This window comes from Petaurus breviceps, unplaced genomic scaffold (genome assembly GCF_028583685.1).
Source record: "Petaurus breviceps papuanus isolate PSGF00001 unplaced genomic scaffold, PetGlider_PUasm1.0 90752, whole genome shotgun sequence".
NCBI lineage: Eukaryota > Metazoa > Chordata > Mammalia > Diprotodontia > Petauridae > Petaurus > Petaurus breviceps.
In genome coordinates this window covers 10,130,811-10,148,356 of record NW_027187336.1, presented here as the reverse complement: position 1 = coordinate 10,148,356, position 17,546 = coordinate 10,130,811, and the positions used below count along the sequence as shown (strand labels likewise).

Genomic DNA, 17,546 nt, shown 5'->3' with positions numbered 1-17,546 from the left:
AGAGAGAGAGAGAGAGAAAGAAAGAAAGAAAGAAAGAAAGAAAGAAAGAAAGAAAGAAAGAAAGAAAGAAAGAAAGAAAGAAAGAAAGAAAAAGAAAGAAAGAAAGAAAGAAAGAAAGAAAGAAAGAAAGAAAAGAAAGAAAGAAAGAAAGAGAAAGAAAGAAAGAAAGAAAGAAAGAAAGAAAGAAAGAAAGAAAGAAAGAAAGAAAGAAAGAAAGAAAGAAAGAAAGAAAGAAAGAAGGAAAGAAAAAAAGATTCACTCTGGCCTAAGATAGTGTACTGTACATAAAGCAAGGACTTAGGAAATATCTTCAGAATTAAATGAAATTCTTTCTAACCCCCAAAGGTCAGATGTCCTCTTTCAGCTGTTCACCTGATACCCGACTTAGTTGGTTTCCTCTGTTACCTTGTTTCACTCTTTTAGCCCTGAGAACATCACCTGTGGCAGCCTTCTGGGCATGCTAGAGGTCACTGCCTTATCTCAATAGGATGCCTACCCTGGGCTACTAATCTGGGGTCATTTAGTTCTGTATTTTACAATATTCCCAGAAAACATCACCTTGTTATAACATAGTCTCCAAAGAATTCCAATTGAGGGACACTCAAAGGCCATTGGAAGAGCCACAGGATAGTTATAATGAGATAGCAATACATTACAAAGGAGGAATTCATGTAGCAAGAGCAGTGTGAAAGGTGTTATCTGAGAAATGCTTGACAGGGAAGATATGACAGTCCAGTAAAAAAAAGCAGCTATGTGGTGCAGTGAATAGAGCACCAGTCCTGGAATCAGGAGGACCTGGGTTCAAATCCGACCTCAGACACTTGACATTTACTAGCTTTGTGACCTTGGGCAAGTCATTTAACCCCAATTGCCCTGCCTTTCCCCCTCCAAAAAAAAAAAAAAGCAGGAGCTAAGGATAGACAAATTGGGTGCTCTATTATAATGTATTTCATTCACTCTATTGTTATGTCATGAGAACAAAAGAAGTTTGGGTGGACCTGGTTTATGAGAGAATCTGGATTCAAGTCCCATAGAATGGGCAGGAATGAGTGAATTGTCATCAGCACCACTGGAGGGAGTAACCACACTGGTGAGATTGAGATGCCAGTGGAGGGCAATAACTGATATTCACAATGATAACTGTGAGCCATCAAATTACATTTGGTCCCTTCTAACTTTTATCTACTATGCAACACAGTTTATCAAGAATTTTATTAAAATTACATTTGGAAGGTAAGAGATAATAATCTGGAAAATTTACTTATGTGGAACACCTGATAATGCATGATAAAAGAAGAATTACTGTAATAATAGCCACATGACATCTAGAACATTTATATGCCTTATGCATTCCAGATAAATACACCTCACCAATGGGGATGTTTCACAGTAGGTGGTGCAATAGACAGAATGCCAAGCCCGTAGTCAGGAATGTTGTTGTTCAGTCCACTCTTTGTAACTCCATTTGGAGTTTTCTTAGCAAAGATACTGGAATGGTTTGCTATTTCCTTCTCCAGCTCATTTTACAAATGAAGAAACTGAAGTCAGTAGGGTCAAATGACTTGCCCAGTGTCACATAACTAGTAATTATCTCAGGCTGGATTTGAACTCAGGCCTTTCTGACTCCAAACCTGATGCTTTATCCACTGTGCCACCTATTGGCCAAATCTGGCCTCATGCAGTGACCCTGGGCAAGTACTTAAACTCAATTGGATACAATTTCCTCATTAGTAAAATTGGGATACTATCACCTACCTTGCACGGTTGTTGTGGGGCTCAAATGAGATATTTATAAAGTGATTAGCATACTGCCTAGCACATAGTAAGTGCTCAATAATTGCTAGCTATTATTATTATCATTACTTTCCAAACTCTTTCAAAAAGGATAAGGTCTCCCACTGCATCCTGGGTCATCTCCAGTGGTCCTGATCTATATCTGGCCACTGGAACCAGATAGCTCCAGAGGAGAAAGTGAGGCTGGTGACCTTGTCCAACCTCCCCTCACTTAAATCCAATTCACCATCACCTCCCTGATGTCACGGTCCTTTTCAAGACTTAAGAACAACCCTCCCCCCTCCCGCCAGTTCTCAGACCCTTTAGTTCTTTCTCCATTTCTCTTCTTCTTTAAAGATCAACCACCCCAACTCCTTCTGCATTTCTAAGTAAGAGCTACTTTTTATCCTTTTGATAATTTTTATCCCTCTGCTCTGAACCATCTCCATTTTCTGAAAACCCTTTTAGAAGTCTAATGGCTAAAACTGAACACAGTGTTTGTTCGGTTGAATCCACTGAGTCAAAATAAAATGCATCAATTAAAAAACTCTTCAACCAAACAAAAGGTGAGGAATTATAAGAGTAGTCTATAATTTAATAATATCCTTTAATTCCACCATGAAAATAGGTTTCAAAATAAAGTTACACTTTTCAAATACCCAAAGTAAAATTTGGCACAATTCAGAACAAAGTGCCAAATAGTCACCATTGCAGATTCATTTTCAGTCTCTACATATCAGACATTGTTTTAAAAGTTTTTTAAAAACAATAACACTAGATATCTTACACTGAACATGTGACCAACCTGCATCCTGACACAGTATGCAACAACACAGGTAGCTATCTCTTATTTTATAATGAGAAATCTAGTGGCCATGGACCCCTACCCTCAAGATTCAGGATGCAGGATGCTTTGCTCTAGAACTCTTCATCCCCAGGTCTGACAGAAAAAGGAGGCATAATTTTCAAAGACACATCTCCCTGACTGTCTCTATAAATGCCTGGGTGACTTTTTTTTTTAAAGCAATCAGGGTTAGCTAAATTGCTCAAGGTTACACGGCCAGTTATTTCTGGGTGTGGTGCTAAGTATCTGAGCCCAGATTTGATCCAGGTCATCCCGACTCTGGAACAGGTGCTCTTACTCACTGAGCCACCTGGCCCCCGCTAAGCAATTGGGGTTAAGTAACTTGCTCAAGGTTACACAACCAGGTATTTCTGGGTGGGTGTTAAGTGTCTGAGCCTGGTTTCGATCCACAGGTCATCCCAACACTGGAGCCGGTGCTTTTACTTGCTGTGTTACCTAGCCACCCTGTGGGTGACTTTTTTTATACTCTTCCGCCATTTGTTGTACCTTTCTACTTTGTCTAAATTAGTCTGTCCAGAGCTGCAGAGTGCAACGAAGAGCCGAAAGTATTTCGACAGACTTAGATATCACAAGAACCTTAAGAAGTTCTATAGGTTCTCTTGCCTTCAAGGAGATAATCTCCCTGGGGGTATAAATACTACTAATGAAAAGTTATGACAAGTACTTCTAAGCTCAAAACTTTTTTTTTGGCTTCTAGAATAAACCCACAAGTACTTCACATGACTAGTACTGAAACTAGGAGTGTCAATAGCAGATACATCCTCCCTCACTCTTTCCCCCTTTCCTCTAAGTCTCTAACAATGAGGTGACCTTGACCTTGCTAAAACCAACCCTTTTCCATGTACCCTTGAATCCAGCCTCTCCAACAGATTGCAACCTTAAACATTTTCATTCTTTTTCTCATTGTCTTCCTATCTTTCTTCCTTTTCTCAGCTAAACTAAAAAAAAAATCTGTCTACACTCACTTCTACTTCCTTCCCTTTAACTCCTCAATCCTTTGTACTCTGTATTCCAACTTTGAAATTTAATTGAAATGGCTCTTTCTAAATTAATTGCCAGATCTGATGGTCTTTTCTTAGGGTATTTTAATAGGCTGCATTTTATGCTGCTGACCATCTTCTCCTCCTGGATACTCTCTGTTACAGGATTCTGCAACACTGCTATTTCCTGTTCTCCTCAATCCCAATCAAAGATATCACACTCCTTGATTGGGAGTATTGTTCAAGGCTCTGTCCTGGGCTCTACGTTCTTCTCTCTATACACTTTCTTTTTGAGAACTCATCAGTTGGCAGCTAGGTGGTACAGTGAATAAATCATAGGCCCTGCAGTCAGGAGGACCTGGGTTCGGATCTGGCCTCAGACACTGAACACACACAAAAAAACTAGCTGTGTGACCTTGGGCAAGTCACTTAACCCCAATTGCCCTATTAAAAAAAAAGCAAAAAATTATACAGGCACTGGGGCATAGAGATCCACCATGCCCTCCTGGAAAGTCAAAGGGGAAGTGGGGGAAGATATGGGAGAGAACAGATTGGGCGAGGGGATATTCAGTGGGAATCCTGTTTTGGGGGTGGTGGATAGGGAAAACTGGGGAGAAAATCTGTGGAAAACTCCACAAAATCTTGTAGAAATGACTGATGTAAACTAAAAAATAAAAAACAGAGAGAAAAAGAGAACTCATCAGTTCCCAAGAACATTGCTATGCAGATCTAAATATTTATTAGTTTTAGTTTCTCCCTTGCTTCAGCCTCTCATCCCCAATAGCTCATGGGGCATTTTCAAACTGGAAGTCCCAGAGAAATAACAAACTAAACCTCTCTAAAACAGAACTCATCTCCTTCTTAAACCCACAACCCTTTCAACATTCCCTATTTTTGCCAAAGGTACCATTAATCATCCAAACACATTGGTTTATAAACCTCAGCAACGAGGTTGACTCAATTGATTCCTCATTCTCCCTTGTCAAATCTTGTCATTTTTACCTCCATACATCTCTCACAACAGTTTCTTCCTCTCTATTGTGGGGGCATAGTGGATAGAGTTCAGGAGTCAGAAAGTGCTGAGTTCAAATTTAGCTCCAAATACTTATTAGCTGTTTGACCAAGGGTAAGTCACTTAATCTGATTGTTTCAGCTTCCTCAACTGAAAAATGGGGATAACAATATCTACCTTGCAAATGAGATTACAGTTGGAAAGCACTTATGTAGGGATGAAATAAATGCTTCTATAGTGGCCTTAATATAAATGCTTCCCCACTTTGCCTCTACTCATCATAGTCACAAATCAAACTGCCTCTCCTTGCAGTTAAAACTAGTCCAATGACTTTCTACCTGCTCTCCTGCCTCAAATTTCTACTCACTGTAGTTCATCCTGCACATTGTCGCCAAAGAAGTTTTACTAAAGTACAAGTCTGATGTCATTTCTCTACTCGGTCGACTCCAATGGTTCCCTATTGCTGTTAAGATCCAATATAAACTCAATTTAGCTTTTAAACCCCTTTATAACCTAGATCCAACCTATCTTTCCTATCTTATTGGGCATTGGGCATTACTACTGCTCTCACTCTGCACTCCAGCTAAACCGACCTTTTCTGTTTTCTTCATTCATGGCATTTCTTTTCTGGCCTCTGGGGCTTTGTACTAACCATTCCTTATGCCTGTAACATACTTCCTTACCTCCATCTCAGAGTCCCTCTCTTCCTTTAAGATGCAATTCAGGTACCATCTTCTATATGAAGTATTAAGAAATATATACATATACATACATAATGGCATATGTATGTATCTATATATTTATACTGTACATATTTTTATACATACTTTTTCGGTTTCTTTTTCCCCATTAGAATGTAAGCTCATTGCTTTGTTTCATTCTTTATACTTGTATGCTGTGCCTAGCAGAGTGCCTGCATGTAGCAGGTGCTTGGAAATGTCTCTTCATTAAATGTCTGCCAACAGTATTTGAAAGGATGATTTTTTTTTAAAAAGGGTTTATTTTAAAATCAAGTGAGAAGGAATGAGAATATAAAAAAATGAAAGGAAGGAAAAGAGTCAATTTCTCTTTTAAAAAATGTTCCTGTTTTGCTTTTCTCCAAAATTTTGCATAGAGTCCAAAGGAGAATGCTGACATTGGGCAAACTTGACTCCCCTCCCACCCCACCCCCCACCAAGAATGTAGCTCATAAAAGCATTTTCATATTTCCTGTGCTAGACAAAGTAATGCATCTCCTCATTTTGTCTTCTGTCAAATAACAATAGAAAAAAAGCAAAGAGAGAGGAGGAAGGATGTTAAAAGGAGAAAAAGGGGGAAAGAAAGAAAAGAAGAGAGAAGAGAATTCTGGAACTTTTGTCTGGCTAGTGGTTAGGAGCTGGGTTCAAAAGGAACTTAAGGTTATTTATTCCAGTGGTATCGAATTCAAAATAGAAATGGGGGAGTGGGGTGTCACCAAAATGTACATAAGGATAGCCATGGGAGATATGCTTACTTAGAAAACCACATATTAAAATTATCTATGGCTTTTTGTTGATTTTGTTAAATATTTCTCAATTATATTTTAATCTGGTTTGGGCTGCAAGGGAGAGGTTTGTGGACTACATATGGCCTGTAGACACTGTGTTTGATACCTTTAATTTACTCCACTATTCTCATTTTACCAATAAGGAAACTGAGGTATAGAGAAGTAAAGTCCTCTGTCAAAGACCCAACAGGCAACAAATGACGGAGCTAGGATTTGAAGCCAGGGTCTTCTGGTTCTAAAGCCAATATTTTTCCCATTGTATTCTGCTATTTACTTATTCTATTATCATGACCACTGTGGCATGCAAATTGTATCTTCAGCACCTGGGCCAAAATTGTTAATAGATCTTCAAGGCAAACTATAAATCACTCCACCTTCCTACAGTCCTTCACTCATTAGGATCTGCTCATGAGAAAAGGGGAAGGGAAATATAGCCACTTTAGGAAGACTTTGGGAGAGCAGAAGAAAGAATACTCACGGAACATTGTATAAAATTGTTGAGGATTAAGGTTCCATTTTCCCCATGGGGTCTTGTGACCTTTGGACTGGGCATAATTAGCATGATTAAATTCTGGTTCAGTACCAAATGAGTCCAGTACTCGGAGCATGCACCTGAAAGAAAAATCCAAGTTTTCTCAGAACTGAAATCTTGATCTGAAAAACCTTAAAAGCAAAAGACTAATTTATCCTTATGGTTGCACCTTAAATACTGAAGTGCTTTTACTTAAAAAAAAAAATCTAAAAGCTAATGGCTGTTGTCCCCTTGAGTAGCTTTCAGAGAATCAATTTTGGAGCTAGAAATGACAGCTTATTTAGTACAAACCTCTTTTTACAGTTGCACAAACCGAGGTGCAGAAAAATTAAGTTATTTGTGCCAAATCTAACGATGAATTGTACAACTGAGATGAGATCTCAAATCTCCCATTCTCTCCTTGGCCCCATGGTCCCTCCTTTGTATATCAAATTCCTATGTCAATATTAATCTACCATGGAGGCATATAATAAACACTATTTGCCTCAGCTTTTTCACATGAATTGTAGCTTATCTTTCAAATGCTTTCTTGCCTCATACTTTATGTGGTAATTCTCCAATAAATACATAATAAATCATAACTTGCCTTTGAAGGTTGTGTATGTATGTGTGTGTGGGGGTTGAGTCAAAGAGACATGAAGATGGTCAAACTTACCTCTGTTTTGACACAAAATAACCTTATCTATTCTGGAAAGTTTAAAAGCCATGAATGTTATTCTAGAATGTGTCTAGGTAAGACTTTGAATTTTGCTTAAAACACAAGGTAATGATTTTTAAGTATTCTATTGGAATAAAGTGTTATCATGTAGCCCAAGAGAATAAAAAACAAAGCTGGGGGGAAACACATGCAAAGTATCCAATAAACATTTTTTTGGACATACACCCCCCCACCCCAAAAGTAGGAGCCAATATCAAAGCAAAAACAATTGTTTATTTTTCAAAGCTGATGATGTTAAGTTTGTCTCACTTACATCATCAGTGGCCACTCCTTGAAAACAGTATCTTTTCCTGGACTCATACATAAATCGAAAAGTCTGAAGCCTACTGAGCGAGCATGCTTTAAAGTAAATAAATCAAGACTAAGCCCTCTATCTTTAGGCCTGATGAAGAGAATGACTTTAAAGAGCCTGGCTCAGCTACTTTACACCTTTTCTAGAAACATGGATGCCTGCCATTTAGGAGGTCAAACTTGAAACATGTTTTGTACTTCGGGACACAAAATGAAGAGGAAAAAAATCAAATGCATAGATGAAAGTTTTTTGAAGAGTAAAAAGGCATACTGATACTTTAATATAATGACTTCATTATCAGAAAATACATATAAGCAATAAATATAGGAGAGAAAAAACAATAACCCAGGACCACACTGGAAAACAAGTCAACCACAGGGACCACTCCAAATCAATGGTTGTTATTCTCCTTGTGTCACCACTGGCTTTCACTGAAAACATTTTCAAAGCATCAATTTTCTCAGCATCCCCCAGAGCACTCTATTGGGTATCCAGGGGATGCTACAGAGGTGAATGGGAACCATAGGTCTAAGAGATAGGGAAATAGGGAGTTTTAGGTCTCCATCATATTTTTTCTTTTTATTTACTTATTTATTCGTATTTTCCATGTCCTTTGAATACTGCAAAACAGTACCTTTGTGGGGGCAAAGCCACTGTGGGTTTTTTCTAGAATGGGGCTCATTAATGAGCATTCACAATGGCTATTCTCATTCTTAAGTACAATGCAAACAGTGAATGAGTTCCTCCTTTCTAATAGGCAGCATAAGAGGTTCTATGTAATGAATGAAAAGATGGATAAGGCATGGACCACGAAAGGCTCTCCTGGCACATTTCACCTCTTGATGATGACTTAAAGCAGGCAATCTTTACCTTTTCTGTCATGGACTCTCTGTGAAGTCTAGCTGCTGAAGCCTAGGGACCCCTTCTCAGAATAATGTTTTTAAATGCATAAAATACATAGGATTAAAAAGAAAATGGACCCCCAATTGCCCTCCAAAAAGCAAAAAAAAAAAAAGAAAAGAAAATGGATTGTATTGAAACACAGTTATCAAAAATTTCTTTTTAAAAACAAGTTCATGGATTCCAGGTTAAGAAATCCTATTTTAAATTATCTATCAATATTTATACAAATAGAAGAAGAAATATTTTGAGTGTGTATTTTTCTCCTAAAAAAGAAAAGAATAACTGTATCACTTCTCCCCTGGGCTATTATAAAAGCCTCCTAATTGACTTCCCTGTCTCCATTCTCTTCCCCCTTCCCAGTTCATTTTCCTCACAGTGGATATTTCTTTTTTTTTTTTTAATAAAGCAATTGGGGTTAAGTAACTTGCCCAAGGTTACATGGCCAGTTATTTTGTGTGGGTGTTAAATATCTAAGGCCGGAACCGATCCCAGGTCCTCCCGACTCCGGGGCCAGCGCTCTTACTCACTGTGCCACCTAGCCGCCCCACAGTTGATATTTCTTTTTCTTTTTTTAAGCAATTGGGGTTAAGTAACTTGCTCAAGGTTACACGGCCGGTTATTTCTGGGTGTGGTGCTAAGTATCAGAGCCCAGATTCACTCCCAGGTCATCCTGACTCTGGGGCCGGTACTCTTACTCACCTGGCCACGCCAGCACAGTTGATATTTCTAAAGTGTAGTTCAAATTATGACACTATGTCCTATGTCATTCTTGGCCTGAAAAATCTTCAGCAGCAACATTATGTGCCTAGAGTACATTATATTTTTTCTATTTGGCATTTAGAGCCCTTCAAAATCTGCCTCCAGTGTTAACATTATTGCTTTCTCACAATACACTATGTTGTAGGTAAACTGGCCAACCTGCTACACCACAAACCCATCATTGCTCATCTCTGAGCCTTTGTACAGGCTGTCCCCTTATGCCTAGAATGGACTCCTTCCTGATCTCCACCTCTTAGAATCCCTACCTCCTTTGAAACTTAGTTCAAGTTCCATCTGCTATATGAGGTCTTTGCTGAGTCTCACTTTACAAGAGATTTTGTAAAAACCATTATATGCAGTGACTAGCATACAAGGAGCAACAAAGCATTTTTTAAAAATGATGCAGATGTCCCATGCAATGGTGAAAAACTGGAGACTTTAAAACATGGAGGGTCATTTTGCTTCAAGGCTTGGGGCTTTATTTTTTTGTTTCTGAGGTTGTCTTTTAAAGTAGATGTCAGATAGACTGATGACAACAGCAAAAATAGAAGAGATTTACAGGAAAGGGCTCTTTCTCAAAAAAGCTTCCAAACTTACTATATTAGAACTATATTTAAGGTATTAATATTTATAACTTCACCCTGATGCTGTGTGCCTGGCATTTCAGGGCAGACTGATGATTAAAAAAGATATTCTGCCCTGAGATGCCAGAAGCAAGTGGCCTTCTACCAATGAGGGACTCATATATCAAAGCCAGACAATTCTGGAGCATCTTTCACTGTTTCTTATCTCTAGCCCCACTAGGTGACCATTAATTACGTTTCTCTACCTATTTCTCATACCTCATTTACTGCTTTAAAAAAATGCCAGTGAACTATTTGCTACTGGAACCCAAGTCTCTCACTTTCCCCAAATAATCTTCTTTAGGTAGATTCTGTAGTGAAACATCCCAGGAACCACAGGCAACTTAGAAAAAAAGCTATTTATAAACCTCATTTCAAGTCCAAGTTCAATAGAGTTCAAATGTTTACTCCTAACTGAAAATGAACAATTCTAAGCTAAAATTCAATATGATTTACTGGATTGCACCTTGGCTCATCTACCTACCATAATGAGGCTTTCAGAACTACTGCCAAACTTCCTAGATTCTTAGTCTCACCATGGAACAGAGCTTGTGGGGCACAGACACTAAGAGAGACAGACTGCCATTTAATATCACTAATAGAGATGCTATTTAAATAAGGAGCAATAGATGAGTTGGCATGTTGTTTGAAAAGATTCCTCTGAATAAATTCTTTTTTACTCAACTAAAATAAAGCACCAAATAAATAACCATTTCAATCATACAATTTGTCCTTTTAAATTGATCCACAAATTTCACTACAGAGGTTTTTGTTTTGTTTTGTTGTTGTTCGCACAATGGCACCAGTTAATGTTTGTGTTATAAGCATTAAATATTCAGATAGGAATTTCAATCTAATATTTATCAGGCATTTGCCTGGTATAGTCAGGTAAAGGTGGGAGAGAGAAGAGAGGAGAAACCCACATCATGTAATAAAAAAAAATACCCAAATCCTCAACCTATTAACTTAAAAAAAGTCATATGTCTTTGTGTCTGATTATTTGCAAGACATTTTGCTTGTAATATATATTGCTACGTTGAACATTATACTCATATACACATGTGTGTATGTATGTGTATACACACACAACTACAAAGAAGACACTACTATCTTCAAATCAAAAATGATTCTGATAGACACATTCACGATTCATAAAGGGTGGGGGGAATAAACAGGGGAAACTTGCATTGGAAAAGGGAAGTGAAAGAGCAGGACCATCACTACTGAAAGTATAATTACAAGGAAATAAAAGGAACACAATTTCTGTCCAATCAGCTGTCATTTCCTAGAAATCTCAGAGCCATGCTGCCTTCATTCCAGCCTTTTCCTTCTGTCCTCAGAACTCTCTCTCCTGAACCTCAGGGTTTGATTAGTGAATTTTCACCTTTTCTTGCTTGGTCATAGGCCCACTTTGTCACCTGCCAGTCATTTCCAAGACATGTTGCCATAGCCCTCTTTCTAACTCTAGTTCCTATAGGTATGTTGTCTTTCCTTATTAGAAAGCAACCTTCTTGAAATTTTTTTATCCTCAGCACTGAGTATGCTTCCTGTCCCATAGGAAGTGCTAAATAAATGCCTCATTTATCCCAGCAATTAGCTTCCATGCCCCTTCTCATATCCAAAGTATGCCACAGCACTCGGTACTGCTTTTCTTCCCCTTTCTCTCTCACCTTTCTTCTTACATTACAATGTAAACTCCTTAAGGACAGGTGCTATCTTTTCAAATGTGATATTTATAAAACTCTAAGCCCAGTGCCTGATACACACTATGCACTTAATAATTCTCTGGGGGAGGGGAAGGGGACACAACATGCATCTTACTCGTTTATACTTGAATTCCTAACTCTTAGCACAATGGCTGGAATATGTTGTTGTTCATTTCTTTCAGTCATGTCTGACTCTCTGTGACTCCATATGGGGTTTTCTTGACAAAGATACTAGAGTGGTTTGCCATTTCCTTCTCCAGCCCATTTTATAGATGAGGAAACTGGGTTAACTGAGTTGCCCTGGGTCACATAGCTAGTAAATGCTGGAAACCAGATTTGAACTCAGAAAGATGAGTTTTCCTGACTCCAGGTCCTGCACTCTATCCACTGTGCCACCTAACTGCCAGCCTGGAATGTAGTATGGGCTTAATAAATGATATTTCTTTTATTTTCCAAATATCAGGCCTATTTATTTTTAAAAATGTAAAACTCAGACTTCATTCTAAGTAGTTACTATTAGTTTAAGGACAGATATCTAAGAGAGTGGAAATGCAAGATCATTTTACACATTAAAGAAATAGGATATGCAATCTCCTTACCAAAGTCTATCTTTTAGAACCCTTATTTTATGAAAGAGCTGAAGTAGGTATAGGGAGAAAGAAGGTATGTGAAATTGGGAAGTTACAGAGAAAGCTTGAAACACGTTTCCTCTTCTTTGGAGATCAATGAAAATAATGAATGGGTGTTGAAGGTGGAAAGTAGCTGCGAACAATTTGGCTTTCAATTAGGGGTAATCAGCCCAAATCAAAGGATCTTCTTTTATCTTCTCACTCCATACAAAAACAAATGCCACTTAAATGTCATTGTTAAGAAATAGGCATGATGCTTCAAATGAAAACAAAACACTTACTGGTAATGAACCCAGGAAGGGCCAAGAGTTTTCTTAAATTGAGCAAGTCCCACGATATCAATATAAATGAGTTCCACAATCCTATCGCCTACAGTTGGGCAGCCAGATCTATTACCGACAACCCTCTTCATTATCCTAGGGAGAGAGGAAAAACACACACAATAAACCATTTACATTATGTTATATATACATGGGTACTCTGGTGGCTTTCGTAATAAAATATCTCAAATAATTTCTTCCATGAAGCCTTCCTGATATCTCCCAGTATGTTTCTATCTATGACTCTCTCTCTCAACCATGGCACTTAGATGCTAGTCATGTAGTAGAAAGTTCACTTGGATTAGGAGTCAGAAGATCTGACTTTAAGTCTCAATATGATTTAACCTCAGAACTTTGTTCTTTCTATAAAATGGATCTAATACCTGCTATATCTGCCCTTGTAGTATTGGTAGAAGTGTTTGATAAACCCCAATGTCCTATATAGATATTTCTTAAAATTATAATCATCATTATTGCCTTTATCAAGAACCATTCATTGACAGTATTTCTGTGGTTGGCATGATGCTGTGTGCTAGTTATATACATTTGGTCCTGTATCATCTGGAACTTGAGCAAATGTCATTTTTCTCTTCCTCATCTGTTCTTAATAAAAAGCAACAAGGTGCTTTTAATATTGCTTTCTAAAATGCTCTTTTCCTTGCAATTTCAAGTATAAGTAAAATTCAAATCCATTGGGAAGTTTTTTCTTTACTCCACACAGTAATAACTTGGCAGCTAGGGTCAGCCTCTCTATAGACAGTTCATCCAGTGTGTTAGTGGAAAGAACTGATGGATGCGTCTGTGAGAATGCTTAGCCAGCTGTGTCAATCTAAAAGGGATTAAGAAACTAAGAGAGAGAGAGAGAGAGAGAGAGAGAGAGAGAGAGAGAGAGAGAGAGAAGGGAAGGGAAAGGGAAAGGGAAGGGAAGGGAAGGGAAAAAGGACAGAGATGGAAGGAGAAGCAAATGTCAGTTAAATAGAAACACAATAGTTGACAGACTTGGAGTTGTAAGTCTGCTGACTAAAAAAGAAGCCCAGGCCTTCAGGAAATTTACTCTTCCCAAATTAAATTACAAACAGGAACTTGCCTTGTTTTAAGATATAAAAAGCTTGATGCTGAGTGGGGAAGGGTATGAATTTCAGTAAGAGACAGGGAATTAGTAAAGTCAAGAATGCATTGTGCAGCAGATGTATGAAGCACCTGTAATAGGAATGAATAAGCTCCTTAGTTTGAATTTTCTTGCATTCATTTATGAAGCCTCCAGAGCCTGCAGCTACAATGAAAACATATCATCCTTTTCACAGTGTATGTATTTAGCTCCTGAAAATAATCTTCTTATCTCCTGTTTAGTGAATTATCACTTTCATTTTTCTCTGCAAGAAATTACACACTAATAGAGGCTTCAAGAGTTTACAATTTCTTTTTTTGTATTCCAGCTTCAAAATTGAAAAGTAATCTCCTTACTCCTTGAGCTCAGCCAGTGAAGCTGAAATCCTAATGTCATGGCCCAGTAAGTAGAGAGATGTAATTAAATCACTCCACTGAACTAATTCACCAAGTGGGCCTCCACTAAATGCATTCTCTGCAATCTTGAAGCCAGATTCCTTGGTCAGGAGTCCCAGGTGAACAAGAATCTGAAAAATAAGACAAATAGATAGGCTTATGTTGAATTAACATCCAAATTACTCAAGACATTTCCACCACAAAACTCAGTACTTGATAAAGTGACCAAAAAAAGTATTCACATTTAGAGGCTTTATTTTCTAGATTGATAAAGAAGAGAGGAAGAAAATAAAATGTGAGATGGATGATCAAAGACTACTACTCTGCCCTTTGCATACAGATCAGCACTTCCCCCTCTGAGTCATAAGAAACTCAAGTTATTTTTAAAATCGATATTAATTTAACAAAGAGAAGTGTAAGCCAAAACAAGTCTATGGTTTTACTTCGCACCCAGTAAATTGACAAAGATGACAAAAGATGGCAATAGTCAGTGTTGGAAGTGTTGTGGAAAGATAGGTGAAAAATACTAATATATTGTTGGTGGAACTATACACTCGACCATTCATTATGGAAACCAATTTAGAATTATTCTAAGCAACTAAAATATTAATGACCTTTGACCCAGAAATCCCACTTAGTCATATGTCACGAGGAAGTCAATGATAAAAAGCAAGGTTCAATTGTACAATAAAACATTTATAGCAGTACTCTTATAGTAGCAAAGAATTAGAAACAAAGTAAATGTCCAATCTGGGAAATAAGTAAACAAATTGTGACATATGAAAATGATAAAATATTGCTATGTTGTAAGAAGCAATCTGTTGAACATAAAGAAGCATGTGAAGACTTGTGAACTGATACACAGTGAAGCAGAACCAGTAAAATCATATGTGTGTGTGTATACATAGACTAAAACAATGAAAATGGAAAGAAAAATAAAACAATCAAAATTAAATGATCTGGAATTACAGTGATCAATGACATAGTGGACCAAATATTGGACTTGGAGTCAGAAAGAACTGTGGACACTATGGTCAGTAATCACACTGCTAAATTTCCAGAAAGTTGTTTATTCATGATGTTTGAGAGGACCTTATTTTGGGAAAATGAACAGAAAAACGAGCTGTATAAAAGAGACAGCAGATTCACCCTTAAGGAATATCATTCTCAACAGTACACACTTCTTTTTTGGTCCTGTTTCAAAACAGAATCAAACTTAAAAGGAAAACTGGTTACTGTAACAAAATTAATAAGAAACTCACTTTTTTCCTTTTTCTCTTTTCAAGGTTTTGCTTTTCTGCCAATGATTTAATTGCTTCAATCCACGCACCAGCCATTCTTCGGATCCTTAGTATCATCCATCGGAATTCTTCATGCCGTTTCATCATTCCGTAGAGTAGATTAAAATCCGTACGAATTTCAGCCTATGAATAGATGTTTAATAGAGAAATGGGAAATGGGGTGGGATTAGGTGGACAACCCCAAACATTTTGGAAGCATGATGGTTTTTACGTGGTGACATTTTATCCTGAACTTGAGAGGCTGAATCAATATAGGACTTTAAAAACAAATCTCCTCTTTTGCTTTTTTTTTTTTTTTGGAGGGCAATTGGGGTTAAGTAACTTGCCCAAGGTTACACAGCTAGTTTTTTTGTGTGGGTGTTAGGTGTCTGAGGCCAGAACCGAACTTGGGTCCTCCTGACTCCAGGGCCGGCACTTTACTTACTGAGCCACCTAGCTGCCCAAATCTCCTCTTTTGTACAACTTAACTTTAAGGAACCAGTATTATCAATTGAAGTGAAGGAAACTGATCTTCTAAAGAATACCATTATCAATTAGTTCTCATTAAATGAATTCTGTTCAACTTCATTTTAACTAAATGGGCTGCAAGTGCACATGAGACATCTTGAACTTCTCTGAATCCTATTTTAATGATATCGACAATCAAACAAAGAAACAACTAGTGGATCTATACAATACCTTCTATGAGCTAGTTCATTCCCCCAAAGATGAGAGGAAATTTCCACAGTTTATCCAGCCTTTTTTCCCTAAGGAATTCATATGCAATTCTACTACATGAAAGTAAAAGGTTATGAGAAAGAAATGAAGGCTTTGCTTCTGTCCCTGACCAACCAGGACAACTTTATAAGGAATAAGTTCTAAATACAAGACACTTGGTGCTGGTATGGTCATTTTTGGGGGGTTCGGGAGTGGACCTATGACTTCATTGAGGTAGGGAAATTCTAGTGAGTAATCACTATCTACCAATGAACATCTGCAACTATTTTATAGCTTAGAATTTTAGAGAATTACCTGATTTCAGTAATTTGTATTTGTTTATATGTGTATATAATATTCCCTCCCCACTGCCCTCCTACTTCACAGGGGGAAAGAAATGTTTCATCTTTTAGTCTTTGTAGTTCTTGTGCCCTCATATATAACATGCTTTGAAAGATTAAGTGACTTGCATGGGGTCACGCAGCTTGTGTCCAAGCTCAACCGTGAACTCAGAACTTTTTTTTTAAACCTCTGAGGCTATCTCTTTCCACTATGCTGCACAACATCTCCTGGACATTCTTAAAGAAGTACTAGGACTAACATGAAGTTCCATATTTTACGATGAATATAGTGAACTTTTGAAAGGGGCCTGAAGAAAGCACCCAAGTCATCAAAGGACCAGAAATCAAGACCTCAGACAAAAAGGCAGTAGTTTAAGGGGTTCTTAACCTGGGGCATGTGAATTTACTCTTAAAAATATTTTAACCATGTCATTTCAATATAGCTGCTTTCCTTGGCAATTCTAAGTATTTTTTTAAACACATTTAAAACATTATTCTGTGAAGGGTCCATGGGCTTCACCAGACAGCCAAAAATTAAGGTGTAACTTAACAAAAACAAAGAACCCCTGATTTGATGGGAAAATGTGAATAAAGGGTGGAAAACTCCAAACAAACCCCCAAATACCTTATTTTCTCTTAAAACAATTCTTTGTCCCTATTCCTTCCAAAATTGTTAAAAAAAAACAAAACTAAACTAAATTGAATTATTTCAAGCAAATTTTTTTCTAGGCCATTTTAGGGAGTTATTCAGAAGGCATTATAAGTAAAGAATGAAGACATTTGATTTCTAGACCTAAGCTATTAACTAAAACTATGTCATTGTGATAACCCTGTTCCCTCAATTAGACAGAAATCCAGCCCTCCCAGTGCTCCACTCCTGCCTTCCTGAATCCTTGTTTTTTCTTAAAGTTATGCTCAGAGGTTGGATGAGATAATCAATCATCTACAGAAAACACTTCTAAATCCCTCCCATCACTGTGCTCTTTCTCCCTCCTCAAATTGTCTTGTCTTTGCTTACATGTGTATATGATATTTCCTTCCTCCCAGTTCTTACCCCCATGTCACATT

General features: G+C 37.6%; 1 protein-coding gene across 11 annotated transcripts in view; it reads right to left on the bottom strand.

The window, feature by feature from the left end:
• Positions 1 to 17,546, bottom strand: part of MGAT5 (alpha-1,6-mannosylglycoprotein 6-beta-N-acetylglucosaminyltransferase) — a 397,474-nt gene that overhangs the window by 116,752 nt on the left and 263,176 nt on the right. For all 11 annotated transcript variants that reach the window (XM_069067800.1, XM_069067805.1, XM_069067798.1 and 8 more), the window contains 4 exons: positions 15,403 to 15,564; positions 14,102 to 14,271; positions 12,599 to 12,733; positions 6,634 to 6,767 (listed from right to left, as the gene is read on the bottom strand). In XM_069067800.1, the coding sequence (XP_068923901.1) occupies positions 6,634 to 6,767; positions 12,599 to 12,733; positions 14,102 to 14,271; positions 15,403 to 15,564 (601 nt within the window). The remainder of the gene's footprint in view (positions 1 to 6,633; positions 6,768 to 12,598; positions 12,734 to 14,101; positions 14,272 to 15,402; positions 15,565 to 17,546) is intronic.